The sequence below is a fragment of the Dromiciops gliroides genome, chromosome 6 (genome assembly GCF_019393635.1).
Source record: "Dromiciops gliroides isolate mDroGli1 chromosome 6, mDroGli1.pri, whole genome shotgun sequence".
Taxonomy (NCBI): Eukaryota; Metazoa; Chordata; class Mammalia; order Microbiotheria; family Microbiotheriidae; genus Dromiciops; species Dromiciops gliroides.
In genome coordinates this window covers 228,503,129-228,522,828 of record NC_057866.1, presented here as the reverse complement: position 1 = coordinate 228,522,828, position 19,700 = coordinate 228,503,129, and the positions used below count along the sequence as shown (strand labels likewise).

Here is a 19,700-nt window from a genome sequence, read left to right as displayed (position 1 = left end):
CAGGAGCCGAGCCCAACTTTAAAATAAAGTGAAAAGTTACCAGATGGACCTAATCATAGAAAGTTACTATGGTAAAAGGGAGGATCAAGGCACAAACTTAGAAGAGGACGACAGTGGCAGTACAGCTACAGGCATCTCCTCAAAGAAAGTGTGAATTGGTGTCAGGCCCCAAAAAGAACTCCCAAGAAGAGCTCAAAAAGGATTTAAAAAATCAAAAGAGTTAGAAGAAAAACTGGGGAAAATAAATGAGTAATGCAAGAGAATCATGAAAATAGAGTCAGTAGCTTAGTAAAGGAACCACAAAAATAGAAATGTTATATAGAAATTCCCTGAGGGGGCAGGAGGTGACTCAGTAGAGAGAGTACTGGCTCTGGAGTCAGGAGGACCTGAGTTCAAATCCAGCCTCAGACACTTGACACTTACTAGCTCTGTGACCCTGGGCAAGTCACTTAACCCCAATTGCCTCAACCAAAAAGAAGGAAGAAAAAGAAAAATTCATTGAAGAAAACTACTTAAAAAGTGAAACTGGCCAAATGGAAAAGGAGGTACAAAAACTCAGTGAAGAAAATAATTCCTTAAAAATTAGAATTGGGCAGGTGGAAGCTAATAACTCCATGTGACATCAAGAATCAAACAAAAAAGAAAGAAATAAAATAGAAGAAAATGTGAAATTGGAAAAAGAACTGACCTAGAAAATAGTGCCTGGAGAAATTACTTAAGAATTATTAGACTAGGCAGCAGCTAGGTGGTGCAGTGGATAGAGCACTGGCCTTGGATTCAAGAGGACCTGAGTTCAAATCCGGCCTCAGACACTTGACACTTACTAGTTGTGTGACCCTGGGCAAGTCACTTAACCTTCACTGCCCCACCAAAAAAAGAAAAAGAAACAAATTTTTAAAATTATTGGACTACCTGAAAGCCATGTTTTTTTTTTTTTTAAAAGGCCCGGATGTCATATTTTCAAGAAATTATCACGGAAAACTGCCTTGATGTCCTAGAAGCAGAGGGTAAAATAGAAATTGAAAGAATCTACTGATCGATCACATCCTGAGAGATCCCAAAATGAAAACTCAGGAACATTATAGCCAAATTCCAGAGCTCCCAGGCCTAGGAGAAAATATTGCAAGCAGCCAGAAATAATTCAAATATATTGGAGCCACAGTCAGGATTACACAACTTTTAGCAGCTTCTACATTAAAGGACTGGAGGGCTTGGAATATGATATTCTGGAAGGCACAGGAGCCTGGATTACAACCAAGCATCACCTACCCATGAAACTGAGTATAATCTGTTGGGGTTGGGGGAGGGGAATGGATATATGATAAAATAGAAGACTTTCAAGAATTCCTAATGAAAAGACCAGAGCTGAACAAAAAACTTGATTTTCAAATTCAAGACTCAAGAAGCATAAAAAAGTAAACAGGAAAGAGAAAATAAGAGATTCAGTAAGGTTAAACTGTTTATATTCTTATATGGGAAGGTGATATTTGTAACTTAAGAATTAAAGGAGATATAGAGAGTGAGAGTGAGAGATGATATCCAAAATAATAAAATTAAGGGGTGAGAAAGAGGATTGCACTGGGAGAAGAGGGAAAGGAGAGATAGAATTGGGTAAATTATCTCACATAAAGGAGGCACAAAAGAGCTATTACAGTGGGGAGGAAGATGGGGTTTGGGGTGTGGCAGGCAACTCTTGAACCTTACTCTCATCAGAATTGACTCAGATGGAATAACGGACACACCTAGTTGGATATAGAAATCTTACCCTATAGAGAAGTAAGATGGGATGGAGATTGGGGGGGGGAATGATAGAGAGGAGGATGGATTGGGGGTGGGACAAATAAAACATTTGTGAGGAGGGACAGAAGGGTGAGAGATAGATGGGAAAAATAGTATGGAGGGAAATACAGTTATCATTACTATAAATATGAATGTGATGAACTCACTCATAAAATGGAAGCAGATGGAAGAATGGATGAGAAAACCAGAATCCTCCAATATGTTGTTTACAAGAAACACATTTGAAGCACCAAGTAAAGGTAAGGGGCTGGAGCAGAATCTGTTATGCTTCAGCTGAAATAAAAAACAACAACACAACAACCAGGGGTAGCAATCATGACCTCAGACAGCAAATGCAAAAATAGACCTAATTAAAAGATAAGGAAGGAAACTCCATCTTGCAAAACTAAACATGTTGTTAAGGGCTAAAATTCTAGCTAGTCTGTCTAAAATATTTAATGAGTGGTCACCAATAAATTATAAGCTTTAGCAAGAGTTAGACTTTTAAGCATTTATTAAGGAGAATAAGAATTTGGTAAAGAGAGAGAGAAAGGCCTAGATTCCTATCTATTAAAGGGAGAGCACATTTCTAGCTCCCTTCTCCGCCAGCGTCCTCAGGAAAGAGCCTGAGACCGAGCGCCAGTCTCTTCCTTCCTCCTCCCACTCGTCCGCGTCACTTCCTGATGCCTGGTCTTGCCCTCAAAGACCTTCGCTTCATGGGCAGAACTCTTCTACAGTAAGTATCCAGCAGGTGGCGTCATTCCAATCGTTACAATGTGCAACAAATGCTATTGCATCTAAACTTTTAAAAAATAAACATTTTAATTTATAATTTTGAGTTCCAAATTTTATCCCTCTTTTCCTCCCTTTCCTGCCCCCTCCTTGAGATGGTAAGCAACAGGATATGGGTTATACATGTACAATTATAGCATCTGAAATTTTAAAGGAGAAGTTAAATGAATTACAGGAGGAAATAGACAGTAAAACCATACTAGTGGAGGACCTCAAATTTCTACTCTAAGAACTAGATAAATCTAACCAAAAATAAACAAGAAAGAAGTTGAAAGAAGATGAATAGCATTTTAGAAAAGACCTCTAGATAAAATGGAATGGAAATAGAAAGGAACATGCCTTTTTCTCTGTGGTACATAGCACCTATGCAAAAATTGATTATGCATAAAAGCACCAAAACCTCACAGCCAAAAGCAGAAATATTAAATGCATCATTTTTATATCACAATGCAATAAAAATTACATTTAATAAAGGGCAGTGGAAAGATAGATTAAAAATTAATCTAAATCTAATCCTAATAGAATAAGTGGGTAAAAAACAAATCATAGAAACAGTAATTTCATTAAAGAGAATGACAAGAATGAGACAACATACAAAAATTTATGGGATGCAGCCAAAGCAGTAATTAAGAGAAAATTTATTTCTCTAAATTCTTACATCAGTAATATAGAGGAAGGGCATATCAATGAATTGGACATGCAGCTAAAAAAAAGGCATGAATGTAGGTCATTTATGTTGGAATGATCTACCCCCAAAAAATGTAGGGACAAGAAATGGATGCAGTGGGAGGAGGAGGAAGGAAGAGGTAGAATGGGGAAAATTTTCCTCAAAAAAGGCACACAAGGAAGAGTTTTTATAGTGGGGGCGGGGGGGAATGTGAGGGTGGCAGGCATGCTCACTTTTATTGGAATTGATTCAGAGATGGAAGAGTACATACACATGTGTATAGAAATATACCAAATATGCATAGACATCAACCTTTCTCAATAGGGAAATAGGGCAAGGGGAAAGAGATACTGGGGGGGGGGTGATAAGAGGGTGGAGTCAGGTAGTGGTCAGAAGGAAAACAGTCTTGAGAGACAGGATAAAAAGAAAGAAGATAAAAGAAACTAGGGAGTGAAACACAGTATTCATTATGAATGTGGATGGGATGAGCCAACTCATGACACAGAAGAGGATAGCAAAATAGGTTAGAAGCCAGAAGCCAGTAATATGTTGTTTACAACAGACGTGAAACAGACATACACAGAATTAAAATACAAGGGTGGAGTAGAATCTATTATGCTTCAGATGAATTAAAAAAAAAGGGGTAGCAATCTCAGACAAAGCAAAAATAAACATAATTGAAAGAGATAATGAGGGAAATTACATTTTGCTGTGTACCATAGTGAAGTAATAGAAAAAATTTATAGCAAGTTTCTTTCATAAAGGTCTCATTTCTTAAAAATATAGGAACTGGGTCATTTAAAAAACAGGCCTTTCCACAATTGATAAATGGTCATAGGATATCAACAAGCAGTTTTCAGAAGAAGAAATCAAAGCTATTTATAGTCATGAAAAAATGCTCTGAATCACCATTAGTAAGAGAAATGCAAATTAAAACAACGCTGAGGTAACACCTCTTACCTATTAGAAATGACATGCTGGAGGGGTTGAGGGAAAATAGGTACACCATAATAAACTGTTGATAGAGTCACCAGTTGGACCAAATTTGAATAATTTGGAACTATGTCCAAAGGTCTGTAAAGCTGCATACCTTTGATCCAGCAGTAACACTGCTAAGTTCCCAAAGAGATAAAAGGAAAAGGATCCACATGTACAAAAGTTTTTTAGCAGTTCTTCTTGTGGTGGCAAAGAATTGGAAATTGAGGGATTGCCCATCAATTGGGGAATCACCAAGCAATGGTCAAGCATGTGATTGTGATGGGTTACTAGAAAAACTTATATGAACTCATGCAAAGTGAAGTGAGTAGAAACAGGACAACATTGTACACAGTAAAAACAATCTTATGATGATCAGCAGTGAAAGACTTAGCTACTCTGATCAATACAATGATCCAAAACAATTCCAAAGGACTTACGATGAAAAAATACCGTCCACCTCCAGAAAGAGAACTAATGAACTCTGACTGAAATCTGAAGTGTATGTATATGTATATGTGTATATATTTATGTATGTATGTATAGCTTTATTTTTACCCTTTTTTGTGATATAGGCAATATGTTTTTTGTTGTTTTTTTGTGGGGCAATGAGGGTTAAGTGACTTGTCCAGGGTCACACAGCTAGTAAGTGTCACCTGTCTGAGGCCAGATTTGAACTCAGGTCCTCCTGAATCCAGAGCTGGTGCTTTATCCACTGTACCACCTAGCTGCCCCCCAATATGGCTAATATGGAAATATTTTATATGATTTCACATGTATAATTGTAATATAACTTTGCCTTCTCAGTGGGTAAATGGAAAGGAAGGAGAGAATCTTTAACTCAGGTTTTTTTTTTTTTTGGATGTGTGTGTATGTGTGTGTGTGTGTGTGTGTGTGCGCGCGAGAGAGAGAGAGAGAGAGAGAGAGAGAGAGAGAGAATTGGGGTTAAGTGACTTGCCCAGGGTCACACAGCTAGTAAGTGTCAAGCGTTTGAGGCTGAATTTGGACTCGGGTTCTCCTGACGCCAGGGCTGATGCTTTATCCACTGTGCCACCTAGCTGCCCCGGAACTCAAAATTGTAAAAGAATGTTAATATTCTCAGTAATACAATGATCTAAGACAATCCCAAAGGACTAGATGAAGCATACTATCCACCTTCAAATACTATCCAAACTTCAATCCACCAGACTATTTTTCACTTTCTTTTTTTTCTTTTATTCAAGTTTTCTTATACAAAATGACTCATATGGTAATGTTTTACATAATTGCACATATATAACCCATATCTGATTCGTTTTCGACTCAGGGAGGGGGTAGGGGAAGGAAGGAAGGAAGGAAGGATGGAACTTGGAACTCAAAATTTTAAATTAAAATGTTTATCATTATTTTAAAAATAAAGATCATGAATTTTAAAAAAAGAATGTTAAAAATAATTTTTTTAAAAAGAAAAAGATGGGCAACCTGAGAGAGAAGATGGAGTGCAAAGGTCCTAGAATAGCTAGCAGTCCATTTTTCCTATAATGGACACTTGTGTGAAGGGAGGGAGTGATGTGAACTTAGATTGGAAAGAAGGGTGGAACCAAAGTGTTAAGGGCCTTGTATACAGGCATATTGGTTTATTTTAGTGGTTATAGAGAATAACTGAAAGGTTTTATACTGAGAAATGACATGACTGGGCCTGTACCTGACTTTGGAAGATCATTTTGACAGCTGTTAGAGGGGGAGGGGGAAACGAGATGGGCAGACCAACTAGAAGGTGTGAAAATAGTCCGGACAGCCACAAAGTGAGGAGGGATTGAAATTGGGTGATTAGGTATATGAGAGAAGAAAAAGGAATCGATGTGGAGGATGGCTCAGATTTGAGCCTTTCTCTTGCCCCTAAGATAAAATACAATCTCTGCTGTCATCTAAAACCCTTTAAAATCTGGCAGCCTATCCTTGATGGTAGGCTCATCATGAGAAATAGGCAAGTGTAGAGGAAGGGCAGTTTGGGGATGGGGGGGATTGAGGGGCTCTGTTTGGAACACATTGAGTTACAGGTGCTGGTGGGCCATCCAAGTAGAAATGTGTAGCAAGTGTGTTTATGCCAGGCTAGAATGTAAGCTCCCCTAGGGCAGAAAATGAAATTAAGGGGAGAAGTTGGGGCTGGCTGCATGCATTTGGAAAACATCTACCTGGGGTCATAATTGAACCCCTGAGAGCACATAGATCATCTCCTTAGATGAGGGTCATCAAGGCAGCCCAGTGAAGGAATTTGCCTATAGCACCAATGGGAGGGGCTAAGGGCTAGGAATTAGAGCTAGTGGAAATGGAGTTGTATAGAATCATTGCCTTTCCATTTGTAGTTACTGCTCCTGAGTATTTAGAACCACTTTGGGCAGTTTTTTTATCTTTTTTTTAAACCACAGTATCAGAGGTGAGATTTTAATCTTTGTGACTCTTGTCTACACTCAAAAATGAATAATCATTTAAAAATTAATCAAAATAAATTAATAATCAAGTTAAAAGGGAGAGATGATGTTATCTTGGGTGTCTGGTGTCTTTGGGTCCCTTTTGTGATTCCCTGTCAGCTCTATGGTCAGATACAAATGCCTTTGTTTGATATTTAAAGTCCTTTAAAGCTTGGCTCCAACCGGCCTTTCCAGCCTTGTGAGGCATCATGATACTGATGCCTCTACTCTGTTTATTATCTCTAATTTATCCTGTCTTGGTTGTATGTACACACATGTGTACATGTGTGTACATATACATACACACATGTGTATAAATGCGCACAATTGTTTGCATTTTGTGCCCTTCCCTGCAGGGAAGCCTTTGAGCTTCCTTGAGAACAAGGACTTTCTGTGACTCCCTGTTGTTTAGCACAATGCCTGGCACATAGTAGGCGCTTAATAAATAAATGCTTGTTGACTCTTTGTCCCACATAGCTCTCTATCTCTCATCACTAGGCTGTTATATTAGTTGTCCTCATGTCTGGAATACACTTACTCCAAGTCTGTCTCTTAGGACCCTGTTACCTTTAAAACTCAGTCTAATTGCCACTTTCTGTACAAATGACAGCTCTCCTGAGACCCTTCCCCTATTACCTTGTATCCACTGGAAGTTCCTTGAGGGTAGGAGTTGTTTCACCTGTCAGTAATATGCCTATGAGGTTGGAGGGGATTATAACTGCCTGGGAGGAAACCGAGGAATAGGGGTTTATTTTTATACCCTTGCTTGAGTTTTTATAGGTTTACCCCCTTGGTAGTGGTTGTCCAGTCGTCCCTGTGGACCATAGCATACAATATTTTTCATGGGGTTTTCTTGGCAAAGATACTGAAGTGGTTTGCCATTTCCTTGTTGCATAGATTAAGGCAAACAAGTTAAGTGACTTGCTCAAGGTCACAGTTAATAAGTGTCTGAGGCTGGATTTGAACTTAGGTCTTCCTGATTCTAGACCCAGTGCGTCTTCTAGCGGTTTCATTTTTTCCCCTTCGAGGCCTTCAAAACAAACTTAGGCATGGAGAGGTTGACTGACCCTGCCCAGAGTCACACTGCTAATGGTGTCTGAGAGGTGGGATCTGAACCCAGGTTTTCCTGATATTTTTATGTCTTGCCTGAATGTTGCCAAAAAGCTTGAGATTCCCGTTTCAGGTTCTCTTGGTTTTTTTGGTGAATTTTTAATCCCTATGTTTACTTTTTATTTCTTTTGTCCCAGGTTGCTGCATCAACGGGACACACAGTTGTATTAGTGGACCAGTCAGAAGAGATCCTGGCCAAGTCCAAAAAAGGAATTGAAGAAAACCTCCAGAGAGCAGCCAAAAAGAAATTTGCAGAGAACCCTCAGGTAACATCTTAGGCTTGATGCCTTAAAATCAAACCACTTGGAGACTGGTAGTGTTCTTCGTAGGGGTAAACCTATTAAGGAGCCCAAGAAGTTAGCACTTTTCTGTTGAGCAAGGAGAATAGGGAGGGGAAGGGACATCAGGCTTGCTTTCAAGATGCCCCTGATGGGGACTGTGAGGCTGGTGAATTCTTCAACATCTCTAACTTGTTCTTAGCCCCTTGTTGTGCTTACCAGGGAATCTGTTCTTGGAACTTTTTCTTTCTGAGTCATCCTCGTGCAAATATTTCCCCTTTTTGAGCTGTCTTGTGCAAATATTTCTGAGACCTACAGGGGCACTGAAGCTTTGACTGAACACTGTAGGAACATAGGGTTAGAGCTGAGAGGGACCTCAGAAGCCATCTGGTGCTTGTCCATTTTACAGATGAAGGAACTGGGCTCCAGGAGGTTAAGAGACTCTTTTAAAGACCACTCAGAGATTGGGCTGCAAGCCCAGGTCCTCTGAGTGGTCTGGTTATCTCTCCATAATTTTAACTTGGCCCCTTGGCATTTTGAATCTGTGCAATTGTTACTCTTCTGAGGCAACACTGGAAGGGCCTTATTGATTTTTACCAAATTTGGTACAAACCATAACTTGTTGGATTCCTGAATTAATCAACCATTCTCAGTCCACAGGGTCATGAAGAGTCGGACACCACTGAATGACTGAACAACTGAATGCTAGGCCCTATCCAGGTCTTCCTGACTCCAAACTCAGAGCTCTATCCTTTGAACAGTCCAGCTGCTGCCTGGCCGTTGCCCTTAGCTTAATTTTATTCTTGTAACCTATTTTGTTCTGTGGTAAAATAGATAGTATCACCTTTTCAGACTAATGGAAAGCACCAGTCTAAATTCAGGCCCTTTTTGGAGAACTGAGCTATGGGCTTGCTTTGAAAATAAGAATAAAAAGAATTATTGGGCTAGAAATTATTGGCTAGAAATAATGATACCAAAGAATACTTGAATACTTGAACAATTGGCATTGCTTCCTTAGTAGTGTAGCCAGGGGTGAACATTGTAAACCTAAAGATTGGCATGTTTAGTTAGAACTAGACTGATAAATTTTTTTAAAGTGGGAGGTAGGAAGATTTCCTGTTTTGCACATAAAGATATTTCCTGGTTTCTTGGTCTTTTTTACTCTGTTTTGGCAATATTGTGATATATTTCCAGATGAAGCGTGTGACTTTTTTTCCTCCTCTCTTGCACACTTGTTAGGCTGGTGACGAGTTTATCAAGAAGAGCATGGGCAACATATCTTTGAGCACAGATGCAGCTTCTGTGGTCCACAGCACTGACTTGGTGATAGAGGCCATTGTGGAGAACCTGAAATTGAAAAATGAGCTTTTCCAGAGGCTGGACAAGTTTGCAGCAGAGTATGTATGAAGGCATCATCTGGTCCTCCAAACCCCTGCCTTTTCCTAACTTTCTTCTTTCTGTCAATTGTCCTAATTTTCTTCCATCTTTCTAGGCATCTGGGCTCCTTGTGGTCAACCTCAGTTTTCTCTATCCTCAGTCCCCCATATCCAGTCAGTTGCTGGGTCCTCTTAAGTCATCTTCAGACTCATCTCTCCTATCTTTCCTTTTTTCTTCATGAACACAGTCACCAGCAGAGGTTTAGGCCCTCAGAGCCTGTCACTTAGATTATGGGAATAGTCTACAAATTTAACACCTGTATATAGTCCCTCCATTCTCCACAGAGCTGTCAAAGTGGTATTCTTAAAGCACAGGTCTGACCGTGTCACTCTCCTGCCTAGGTGTCTCCCTCTTGCTTTTGGAATAAAATATAGTCTCCTCTTCTGGCATCTAAAACCCATCAAAATCTGATGCTACCCTATCCTTTGGACACATTCCCTGTTAGACTCCCTTGTGCCTTCCATTTCCCAGCCAAATTGGCAGATATACAGCCCATTCAGCCACCCTTCTCATGCCTTCACAGGCCTTCACCCTAGAGGGCTCTTCCTCTTTACCTAGAATTAGCTAGAATTTCTAGCCTTCTTCAATATGTAGCTCATGTTCTGCCTTCTACAAGAGGCCTTTCCCGTCCTTTCCTTTTGTTAGTATTTTTTGCCCATGAAATTATTTTATAATAGAACGGAAGGTTCTTGTGGGCAGGGACTATTTTATTTTTGTCTTTGTTTCCCCAGTGCCCTGTGTGGTGCCTAGCACATACATGGTAGGTACTTAATAAATGCTTCTTGAACTGAATTGTTGAATCCATTCAGCATTTATTATGTCTCTCCCATGTTCCAGGCATTCTGCCTCTGACCCTTCCCCCTCCTGCCATAGGGGATACAAAGTTGAGTAAAACTCTTTCTCTCAAGAGTTTTCAATCCATTGAAGAAGAAGGGATTTTAATACAAGGGACTGATAATGATAGTTTGTGTTTGTAAACCTTAAAGAACTATATAAAATGCTTTCCTCCCATCAGTCCTGTGAGTGTGGGTGGTACAAATATCAGAATACTCATTTTGCATATGCTCAGAAAGGTTATATGACTTGTGCAGTCAGAATGTTTAGCAAGTGGCCAAGTCCAGATTCAAATCCAGGTCTTCTGATGCCAAATCTCACAGTATGACCACTATATGTCATTAAAATGGTTCAGAGGACTCCCAGTTCATGGGACATGAGGAAGGCTTCAGTGACAGATGACAGAGAAGTAAATGCTTCTTGTGAAATGCTTCAGTGCAAGAGGACCTTAAAGGATGAATAGGATTCAACAGATGGAAATGGTAGTAAGAAGGAATTCTCGGAAGAAGCAAAGGAAGGAGGCAAGAAAACATGGGACAAAGTCAGGAAACAATAAGGAGTCTATTTTGGATTAGATGTAGCTTTTCATTGTTTTAGAAGCAATGTAGTAGAGGATGTCTGGCCTCAAAACCAGACAGACCTGGGTACAAGTCCCATCTCTGACACATACTCTCTTGTTAAAGTACTATCCTACACTGGTAGAAAGGAATTTCCTGGGGGCAGCTAGGTGGCACAGTGATAGAGCACCGGCCCTGGAGTCAGGAGTACCTGAGTTCAAATCCGGCCTCAGACACTTAACACTTACTAGCTGTGTGACCCTGGGCAAGTCACTTCACCCCAATTGCCTCACTAAAAAAAAAAAAAAAAAAGAAAGGAATTTCCTTATGTAGGAGTTCAGTGGAATCACATGACCAGTCCCTCTCCCTTGATTATCTTGGATCAGCTACATTTCATCCATATTCTGGATGAAAACAAGGCCAGGTATGACGAGGAGGGAAACCAATGGGTCTTCGGCATATTGGGCTAGAGCTTCATCATCAGCAATAGCGTCTCTTCCAGTAGAGTTAGTGTAGATGTCAGATTCCCCTTAGAAGTTGAAGATACCTTTCACTTCATCCTTCTGGATGATATCTCATTTCATCTCTTCGAGTGCCCTTTTCCTTATCTGCAAAGTGAGAGGCGCTGGGCCAGAAGACCTATAGTGTTTCCTTTTCGCTCTGTGATTCTAAAATTAGTGTTCCTTCTCATTTTGTTTTCTTAAGTTATGAGCCATAGACTTAAAGGCAGAGCATCTTCCTGAAATCTACAATCATATAAAATTTACAAAGATAGTTGTAGATGGCTCGCATAATCACCAGACTGCTGTCTGGTACCAGCTCTGTATAGTGACGAGTTCACAGAAATAACTGATTTTACTTATCCTAGCCAATCCAAGAACCTGTTAACCATTGGTAGGGAAGGAACCACATGGGCTTTGTTGAGAAAATTTCTAAGACCGATGAAGGAAAAGAAACAACAAAGTCTCCAAGCCATAGAACACAGGTTTATTGAGAGAGGGCCTGTCTCACAATAAAGCTGGTCAGTCAGGGCTTGGACCTGAAAGTCCTTGAGTTATAGAATCAGTGGGTTTTTATACCCCTCCAGAGCTTGAATGCTTCTATATCACACTAAATAAAAGTATCTAAAATTAAAGCATCTTCTTAGGAAATATGGAAACTGCCTATATGACAGATGTCAGCATTTTCCAATATTCTTATCAGTCTTCTTCTGGCAACAGGGTCATGATTCTGCTGTATGACCCCTTCTAGTCAAGCATATCACTAGTGAGCTGCATGACCCCCTTGAGTCAAGCCTATCACTTGTGGTTTCTAAAATGTAATATTGCTGACTATTGTATCTTCTGATATTACTTAATGCTTGACATTGGAAAGTATCATCTGATGTTATTAATTAGAAAGAAAAGAAATTTAATCTATTAATACAATTAAAATAAGATATCTAAATATAGCAAATCACATTTTTTCAGTTATTATCATGATTATTATCATAAGTAAATCACTTATAACTGTATTAAATCTCTTAAAACTAAGGGGTGGGGAAAATCTCACTCACAGCTGAGTGAGTCCCTTCTTAGGGGCAGCTGACTCGTCCTGGAATAAGTTCAAATACTTGAGTTCGAATATGAACTCAGATACTTACTAGCTGTATGATCCTGAGTCAGTTAACTGATATCTGCCTCAGTTTCCTCAACTTTAAAAGGGTGACAATAATGGCATCTAACTCCCAGGGTTGTTGGGAGGACCTTATTTAGTCCTTGTTAATATTTATAAAGCATTGAGAACAGTGCCTGGGGCAGAGTAGACATTTAACAAATGCTTGATTTCTTCCTTCCTTCTGGAAAAATTAAGACTGGAAGAAAGACTTGAATTCTAGGCTCTTCCTGGATTATGGATCTGGGGACCTTCAGAAAAACTTTTATATTGCACTTGTCTTCCCTTCACCCTAAAACGTAGTTCAGTTATTCTGGGGAAGATCTTGCCCAAATTGTTCAGATTTATAGCAATTAGATTCATCTTGGCTAATAAGCAAGCACTCAGGGAGGGTTACAGGAATACAGGTAGGAGACTATCATAGAATATAGCTAGAGCTGGAAAAAACCTTAGAGAGGCCCGGAGTGTCAAACTCAGATGGAAACAGGGGTCACTGATCCATATATAAGATCCTTTGCAGCCTGTACATTCACTTAGTTTTAAAATGTGATAATATCTATTTTATTGTATTTTTATTTATTTTGTTAAATATATTCCAGTTACATTTTTATTTGGTTCAGGCTGTACTTCAGAGTATTTTGGGACGTGTGTGTGTGTGTGTGTGTGTGTGTGTGTGTGTGTGTGTGTGAGAGTGTGAGTGAGAGAGAGAGAGAGAGTGTGCTCTGATCCAGTTTAACCCTTTTATTTTACAAATGAGCAAACTGAGGCAGAGGTTAAATGACTTTTCCAAGGTCATACTGTTAGTAAGTGTGTGAAGTAGGGTTTAAACCTAAGTCTTTTTGACTCCAAGTCCAGCACTCTAATCACTAGACTTCTTTCCTAGTCATTAGTAGCTCATGTTCTGCCTTCTACAAGAGGCCTTTCCCGTCCTTTCCTTTTGTTAGTATTTTTTGCCCCTAAAATTATTTTATAATAGAACGGGTTAATGTAGCTATTCGAAATAGGCAGAAGGATTTTTTTACCCACCTATCTGAGCAGTTTTGTCTCAAATTGGCTTTCATCCAGGCCCTGACCCCTCCTTTCTTTACTTACTAATCCCAAAGATTGGCTTTTAATAACTATGGTCAGGTCAAAGTGCCCGCCATGTTCCTCCCCTTTCTCTCAGTCCCTCCAGAGAAGGGGAGCTAGGTGTAGTGAGCTGACACCAGGCAGTCCTATCTCTATACGTGCCAACAGGTCTTCGTTGGAATAGTTTAGGATAAGAGATGCATGAAAATTGAAGAAAGGAGAGGGGCAATATTTGTTTTCTCTATCCTACATATGACATTCTGGCACTTGAGACCAAGGTCAGTTCTGCATTCAAATGTTTAATTCTTTCTGTGATTGTTAGATTATTTGAGTAGCCTTCTATTTGGCCTCACATCATTCCAAGAACACAAGAGCAAAGCTTATCCTGTCTAGGAACTTTTCTACTGGAATGGAAAAGCAGGATGAAGTTATAAGACAACAAAGTGCCAAACAGCTTTCAGCAAGCAAAGGCCAAGGAGATCAACATCCCAGATGGAAAAGGTGATCAGATAAGCCCTACCCTCAACAGAACCTAGTTAATGTAAAACAACTCTGATAACAGCCCAGCCCCTGTGCTTCTTTGAGATGTCACCTCTCTGAAACATGGCTTCCATGGGTGGTTACTGACACCAGAGCAAGGGGCAGACCTGGGTTCTAGGGCAAATTATCCCAACTTTCTGGGCATCATTCAACTAATTATCCTCTAGGGTCCCTTCTAACTCTTAAGTCTAGGCTCATCTATGATTGATTTCTGAACTCACTTTCAGCATTAAACATTCTATGGTTCTTTGATTCTGGGATCTTATAAAAATAAAGTTGGTGGGTTTTTTGTTGTGGTGGTGGTTTTTAACAAATAGCATTAGATGTTAGCAAGCTAATGTCTGTTTCCTAAGGTGGCAGCCACAACTTGAGATCTCAGAGGTAGAAGAGACTTTATTTTTTATAATTATCTTTTTTCCCCCAAGAATAATTTTAAACGTTTGCTTTTTAAAATTTTGAGTTCCAAATTCTCTCTCTCTCTCCTTCCCTTCCCCCATCCCTGAGATAGTAAACAATTTGATATAGGCAGTCCTGCAAAACATGGGAAGACACTTGGGAGGCACTTGTGGTGCAGTGTGATAGATTCCTAGGTCTCAAGTCAGGAAGTCCTGAGTTTAAATCTGGCTTCAGATATTTACTAGCTCTGTGAGGAGGGTTGAGTCACCTATCCTTTGTCTTCCTCAGTTTCCTGAACTGTAAAATGGGGGTGATAATAAAGAGCAGCACCTATCTTGGAAGGTTGTGGTGAGGATCAAATGAGATACTGTTTGTAAGAATGCGTAGAATGCGGTGCCTGTGGTGTTGTAGGCACTATATGAATGTGTATTCCCTTCCCTTCCCCCTTAGAGGCCGTCAAGTTCAGCCTCCTTCATTCTACAGATGAGAAAACAGGCACAGAGAGCTTGATTGACCAACCCAGGGTCATCATACAGCTAGTAGGTGGGATCTGACCTCAAGTTTTCCTGACCCAGGTCAGCCAGGTGGCACAGGCCTTGGACACTTATCAGTCGTGTGACCCTAAACCTGTTTACTTTAAGCCACTGGAGAAGGAAATGGCAAACCACTTCAATGTCTTTGCCAAGAAAACCCCATAGACCGTGTAGTCCATGGGTTCACAAAGAGTTGGACATGACTGAACAACAACAACAAAACTGGAAGCACAGCCATGTTTAAATCTAACTGGAGAGATAGAAAACCAGAGGGTGTTTTTGGGTTTTTTTGTTTTGTTGTGGGGCAGTGAGGGTTAAGTGACTTGCCCAGGGTCACACAGCTAGTAAGTGTCAAGTGTCTGAGCTGGATTTGAACTCAGGTCCTCCTGAATCCAGGGTAGGTACTCTATCCACTGCGCCACCTAACTGCCCCCACAGTATGTATGAGGAGGAGCTAGCACTTGGTGCAGAACCCAGGCCGAGGAGGAGAGCATACTCTCAAGGGAGTGAGACTATTGGCGACAAAGTGAGGAAGGCATGCATGTGTCTGCAAGCAGGCTTCAGGGTAGAGGAATCTTCAGGATGAGTAGGCTGCTGGCCGGAAGGTAGAGAGGGCCAGAGTTGATCAAGCCAGGAGTGAGCTCCTTAAAGGCAGGGACTGTTGGTTTTTTTGTTTTTGCCCACTGGCCAAGTGCCTGGCACTTGGAAGGTAATGCTTGAGGTTGGGAAGCAAATGTTTGTTGATTGATGTTTAGCAAATTATTTAATCAGCCAGATAGAGCACTGAGCCTGTGGTTGGGAACACCTAGATTCAACTATGGCCTCAGACACTTAGCTTTGTGACCCTGGAGGTGACTTAACCTCACTCACTCTTCAGTTTCCTTATCTGTGAAATGGGGATACTAATCTCAGGGTTTTAATGATAAAATGAGATAGTATTCATAAAGTGTTTTGTAAACCTTAAAGTGCTATGCTTATTTATTTATGTTAAATTGCTCTTATTTTATTTATCCCTGAACCTTGGTTTTCCTCATCTTTAAAACAAAGATAACGTAACAACCACCCCCTACCACTTAGGGTTCTTGTGACAAAAGTATGTGATAAAATAGAAGCCGGGATGAAAATGTAAGAGATGAGGATCAATTAAGAGTGAGTTATGATGAAAATAAATAATAGCAAAATGAAGTGTTTTCAGGCTAGAGTGTTCCTTGTATGGTGTTCCCCTCTAATTCTCCATGACTTAATAAGTCAAAAGAGTTATCTGGAGCATTGAAAGTCACTTCAAGTGACCTTACAGAAATCAATTCACAGGCTCTGACCAAAATCAACATTGAGAATAGAAGTCGCTCTGCTATTTGAGCTTGTTTGAAAAAGTCTAATGCTTTATACCATCAGCTTACTTGAGGAAATCTTTCATTCAGATGCATCAGTAATTCCTAGGGCAACTGTGCCTTCTGGTACAACATTTTTCTTTTTAGTTACTGAATGATTGTCCTAATAGAATGGGTTGTTTTTCCTCTAGATTTCAGACAAGTCATGGCTGCCTCCTTGAGCAGAAGCTAAGTCTGATTCTCACACTCTTTCTAGTGACTAGTGACTAGTTGTGACCTGGGTTCATCAGGTATATTTAACCTGCCTTTTCTAGGCTGCTCATTGCCTATTTCTCCACAAGGTGGCACAATAGGAATAAGCAACTATATTTGAATTTCTTTAAGGAAGGTTTTTTTTTTCAATTTTTCCACTGGTACTTATAAGGGGTGAGGTGGTAGGAGAGATGGAGATTATTGCAAGCATAGTATCCTCAGCCACAGTCATATTCTTTTTCCCAAAAATTTAATAGGACATTTTTTCTGACCTGTATTGCAGAAGCGAGATAATTTATCTTCAAAAATCACTTGGAAAAAAAGGTAAAAAGACTTTGGTTTAATGTTTGCCACCAGAGTTCTTTTTTAGATGAAAGTTTGTTTTAAATATAGGGTTTTTGGGGCAGCTAGGTGGCACAGTGGATAGAGCACCGGCCCTGGAATCAGGAGTACATGAGTTCAAATCCGGCCTCAGACACTTAACCCTTACTAGCTGTGTGACCCTGGGCAAGTCACTTAACCCCAATTGCCTTGCTAAAAAAAAATTATATATATATATATGGTTTTTTCTGAGTGAGGAATAAGGTTGTTCTTACTAGACTTCTATAACCACACAAGTCTTCCTTTCTGATTGTGGAATTTTTTAAGTACTCCTATGAAGACTAGGTGAAAGCAGCTTGGTGGGGCAGTGATAGAGTGCTAGCCCAGGAGTCAAGAAGACCCGAGTTCAAATTGGCCTCAGACACTTACTGACTGTGTGACTCTGGGCTAGTCACTTAAGCCCATTTGCCTCAGTTTCCTCTCTTCCAAGAAAAATCCAAATGGGGTCATAAAGACATGACTGAATCGACTGAACAAAAACTGACTGCAAATCTAGCAATCTTTCAACAACAGCAGTGAAGATGTAGGGAAAGCTCACTGTCATTTTGTAGGTCAGAGAACCTTTTGTAAAATGAAAATGTTAAATTTCCAGGTGGGAGTATACAGTAGAAGGGATACTGGATTTGAGAGGCAGGTCTGATGTTCAAATCTCAGCTCTTTGCGACCTTGGGAAGATCACATAACATCCCTGCGTTTCAGTTTCCTCGTCTGCAAACTGAGGAACTTAAATGAGGTGACCTCCAAAGCTCCTTACAGCCCTAGCTCTAGGATCTGATGAACCTGATTGTTTTTCATGTGTTATTCTTTGGGGCTTTGAAAGTTCTTTCTGCCTGTCCAGTTTTTTCACACCTTACTCCCCTCTGTTCTCTGTGATCTAGTGATATCAATGTCCTTGTCTCTGACTGTGTGCATTTTCATTGGTTGTCTGCCTGCCTAGAGTTCTCTCCTCCTGTCTCCTGGCTTCCTTTAAGTCCCACCCCAAATTCTACTTTCTACAAGATGCATTTCCTGATGCCTCTACCCCTTTCTTCTGTTTGATTATTCAGTTTATCCTGTCTATAGTTGTTTTTATGTTGTCTCCTCTATTAGACTGACCTCCTTGAAAGCAGAGACTATTTTAATCTTTCTTTGTATCCCCAGCTCTTATCATGGTTTCCAGTGCTTAATAAATGCTTGATGACTTTATTATGATATAGCAATTTCTAGGTTGTTTTTACTTTTTCTTTTTGAAATAATTACTATTTTTACTGGGGTTTACTGAATTTTTTTCTTTTGTCATTACTGAATTTGTTTAGGACAGTTAGGTCACATGTCCATTTATCCTTGTAATTTATTTTGTTAAACCATGCACAGAACAAGATTGTTTTTATCCTCTATTCCATATGAATTAGGACGTGAAAAAGAGTGATAAGTGACAAGCTTCCCTTTAAATCTTAAATTAACTTAATTTAAATCCAAGCCTGAGATCATATGACGTGTTTCTTCTTCTCCCTTTTCCCAAAGGGGACAGACTAGCTGATACTAGAGTCAGTAGCTACCTTATCATGGTGTACTTAAGACCTAAGACCTAGTCATTGCCAACGTTGTAAAATCACTTAGACATCCTATGGGTTGTTTTTTTGTTTTTTGTCTCTGCAGACACACGATCTTTACCAGCAATACTTCCTCTTTGCAAATCACAGACTTAGCCAATTCTACCACCAGGCAAGACCGATTTGGGGGGCTCCATTTCTTCAACCCTGTGCCCATGATGAAGTTGGTAGAGGTTTGTATTTGTATATATAAGCATGTGTTTGGTTTGTTGTTACTTGTGCTGATTTATTCTTGTGTTCAGATGTGTGGTTTCTGTCTCTTGGAATACTTATCTTTTCAAAGGAGGAAAAGGAAAAAATGGGAAGAAAAGAGGGATGAGGGAGGATACGGATAAGAGAAGAGAGAGAAAGAAAAGAATGAAGGAGAGAACCATGAACCATGGAAATAACTGGGCCTTAAATTCTCAAGTCTTGTGCTAACACCAATAGTATAGAAGATCTTGCTGGTGAACCATATTGGTAGCATTGTGAGTAGTATAGGAATAGTCTAGCCTGAAGAAGGTAATTAGTAGAAACTTCCTGACCAAACAAGAGATAAAGAGCATTAAAGGATGTAAAATTTTGATTGTATCAAATTTAAAAGTTTTTTATACAAAGTCAATGCAGCCAAGATTATAAGGGAAACAGGAAACTGGGAAAAAATTTTTACAGCAAGTTTCTCATGTCTCAAATATAAAGAAAGCTGAGTCAAATTTATAAGACTACAAGTCATTCCCCAGTTGATATATAGTCAAAAGATACAAACAGGCAGTTTTTAGAAGAAGAAATCAAAGCTATCAATAGACATGAAAAAATGCTCTAAATTATTATTGATTAGAGAAATTAAAATTAAGACAACTCTGAGACATTGCCTCATACCTATCAGATTGGCTAATATGGCAGAAAGGAAAAATGACAAATGTTAGAAAGGGTGTGAGGAAATAGGAACCTGTTAAGGGTTAAAATTCTAGCTAAACTGTCTAAAATATCTAATGAGTGGTCGCCAATAAATTATAAGCTTTAGCAAGAGTTAGACTTTTAAGGAGAATAAGAATTTGGTAAAGAGAGAGAGAAAGGCCTAGATTCCTATCTATTA

At 39.7% G+C, this 19,700-nt stretch overlaps 1 protein-coding gene across 1 annotated transcript in view; it reads left to right on the top strand.

Annotated features, from left to right (window-relative positions):
* Nucleotides 1-19,700, top strand: part of HADH (hydroxyacyl-CoA dehydrogenase) — a 53,875-nt gene that overhangs the window by 14,614 nt on the left and 19,561 nt on the right. Inside the window, exons 2-4 of the mRNA XM_043970938.1 lie at nucleotides 7,911-8,039; nucleotides 9,291-9,448; nucleotides 18,672-18,798. Of these exons, the coding sequence (XP_043826873.1) occupies nucleotides 7,911-8,039; nucleotides 9,291-9,448; nucleotides 18,672-18,798 (414 nt within the window). The remainder of the gene's footprint in view (nucleotides 1-7,910; nucleotides 8,040-9,290; nucleotides 9,449-18,671; nucleotides 18,799-19,700) is intronic.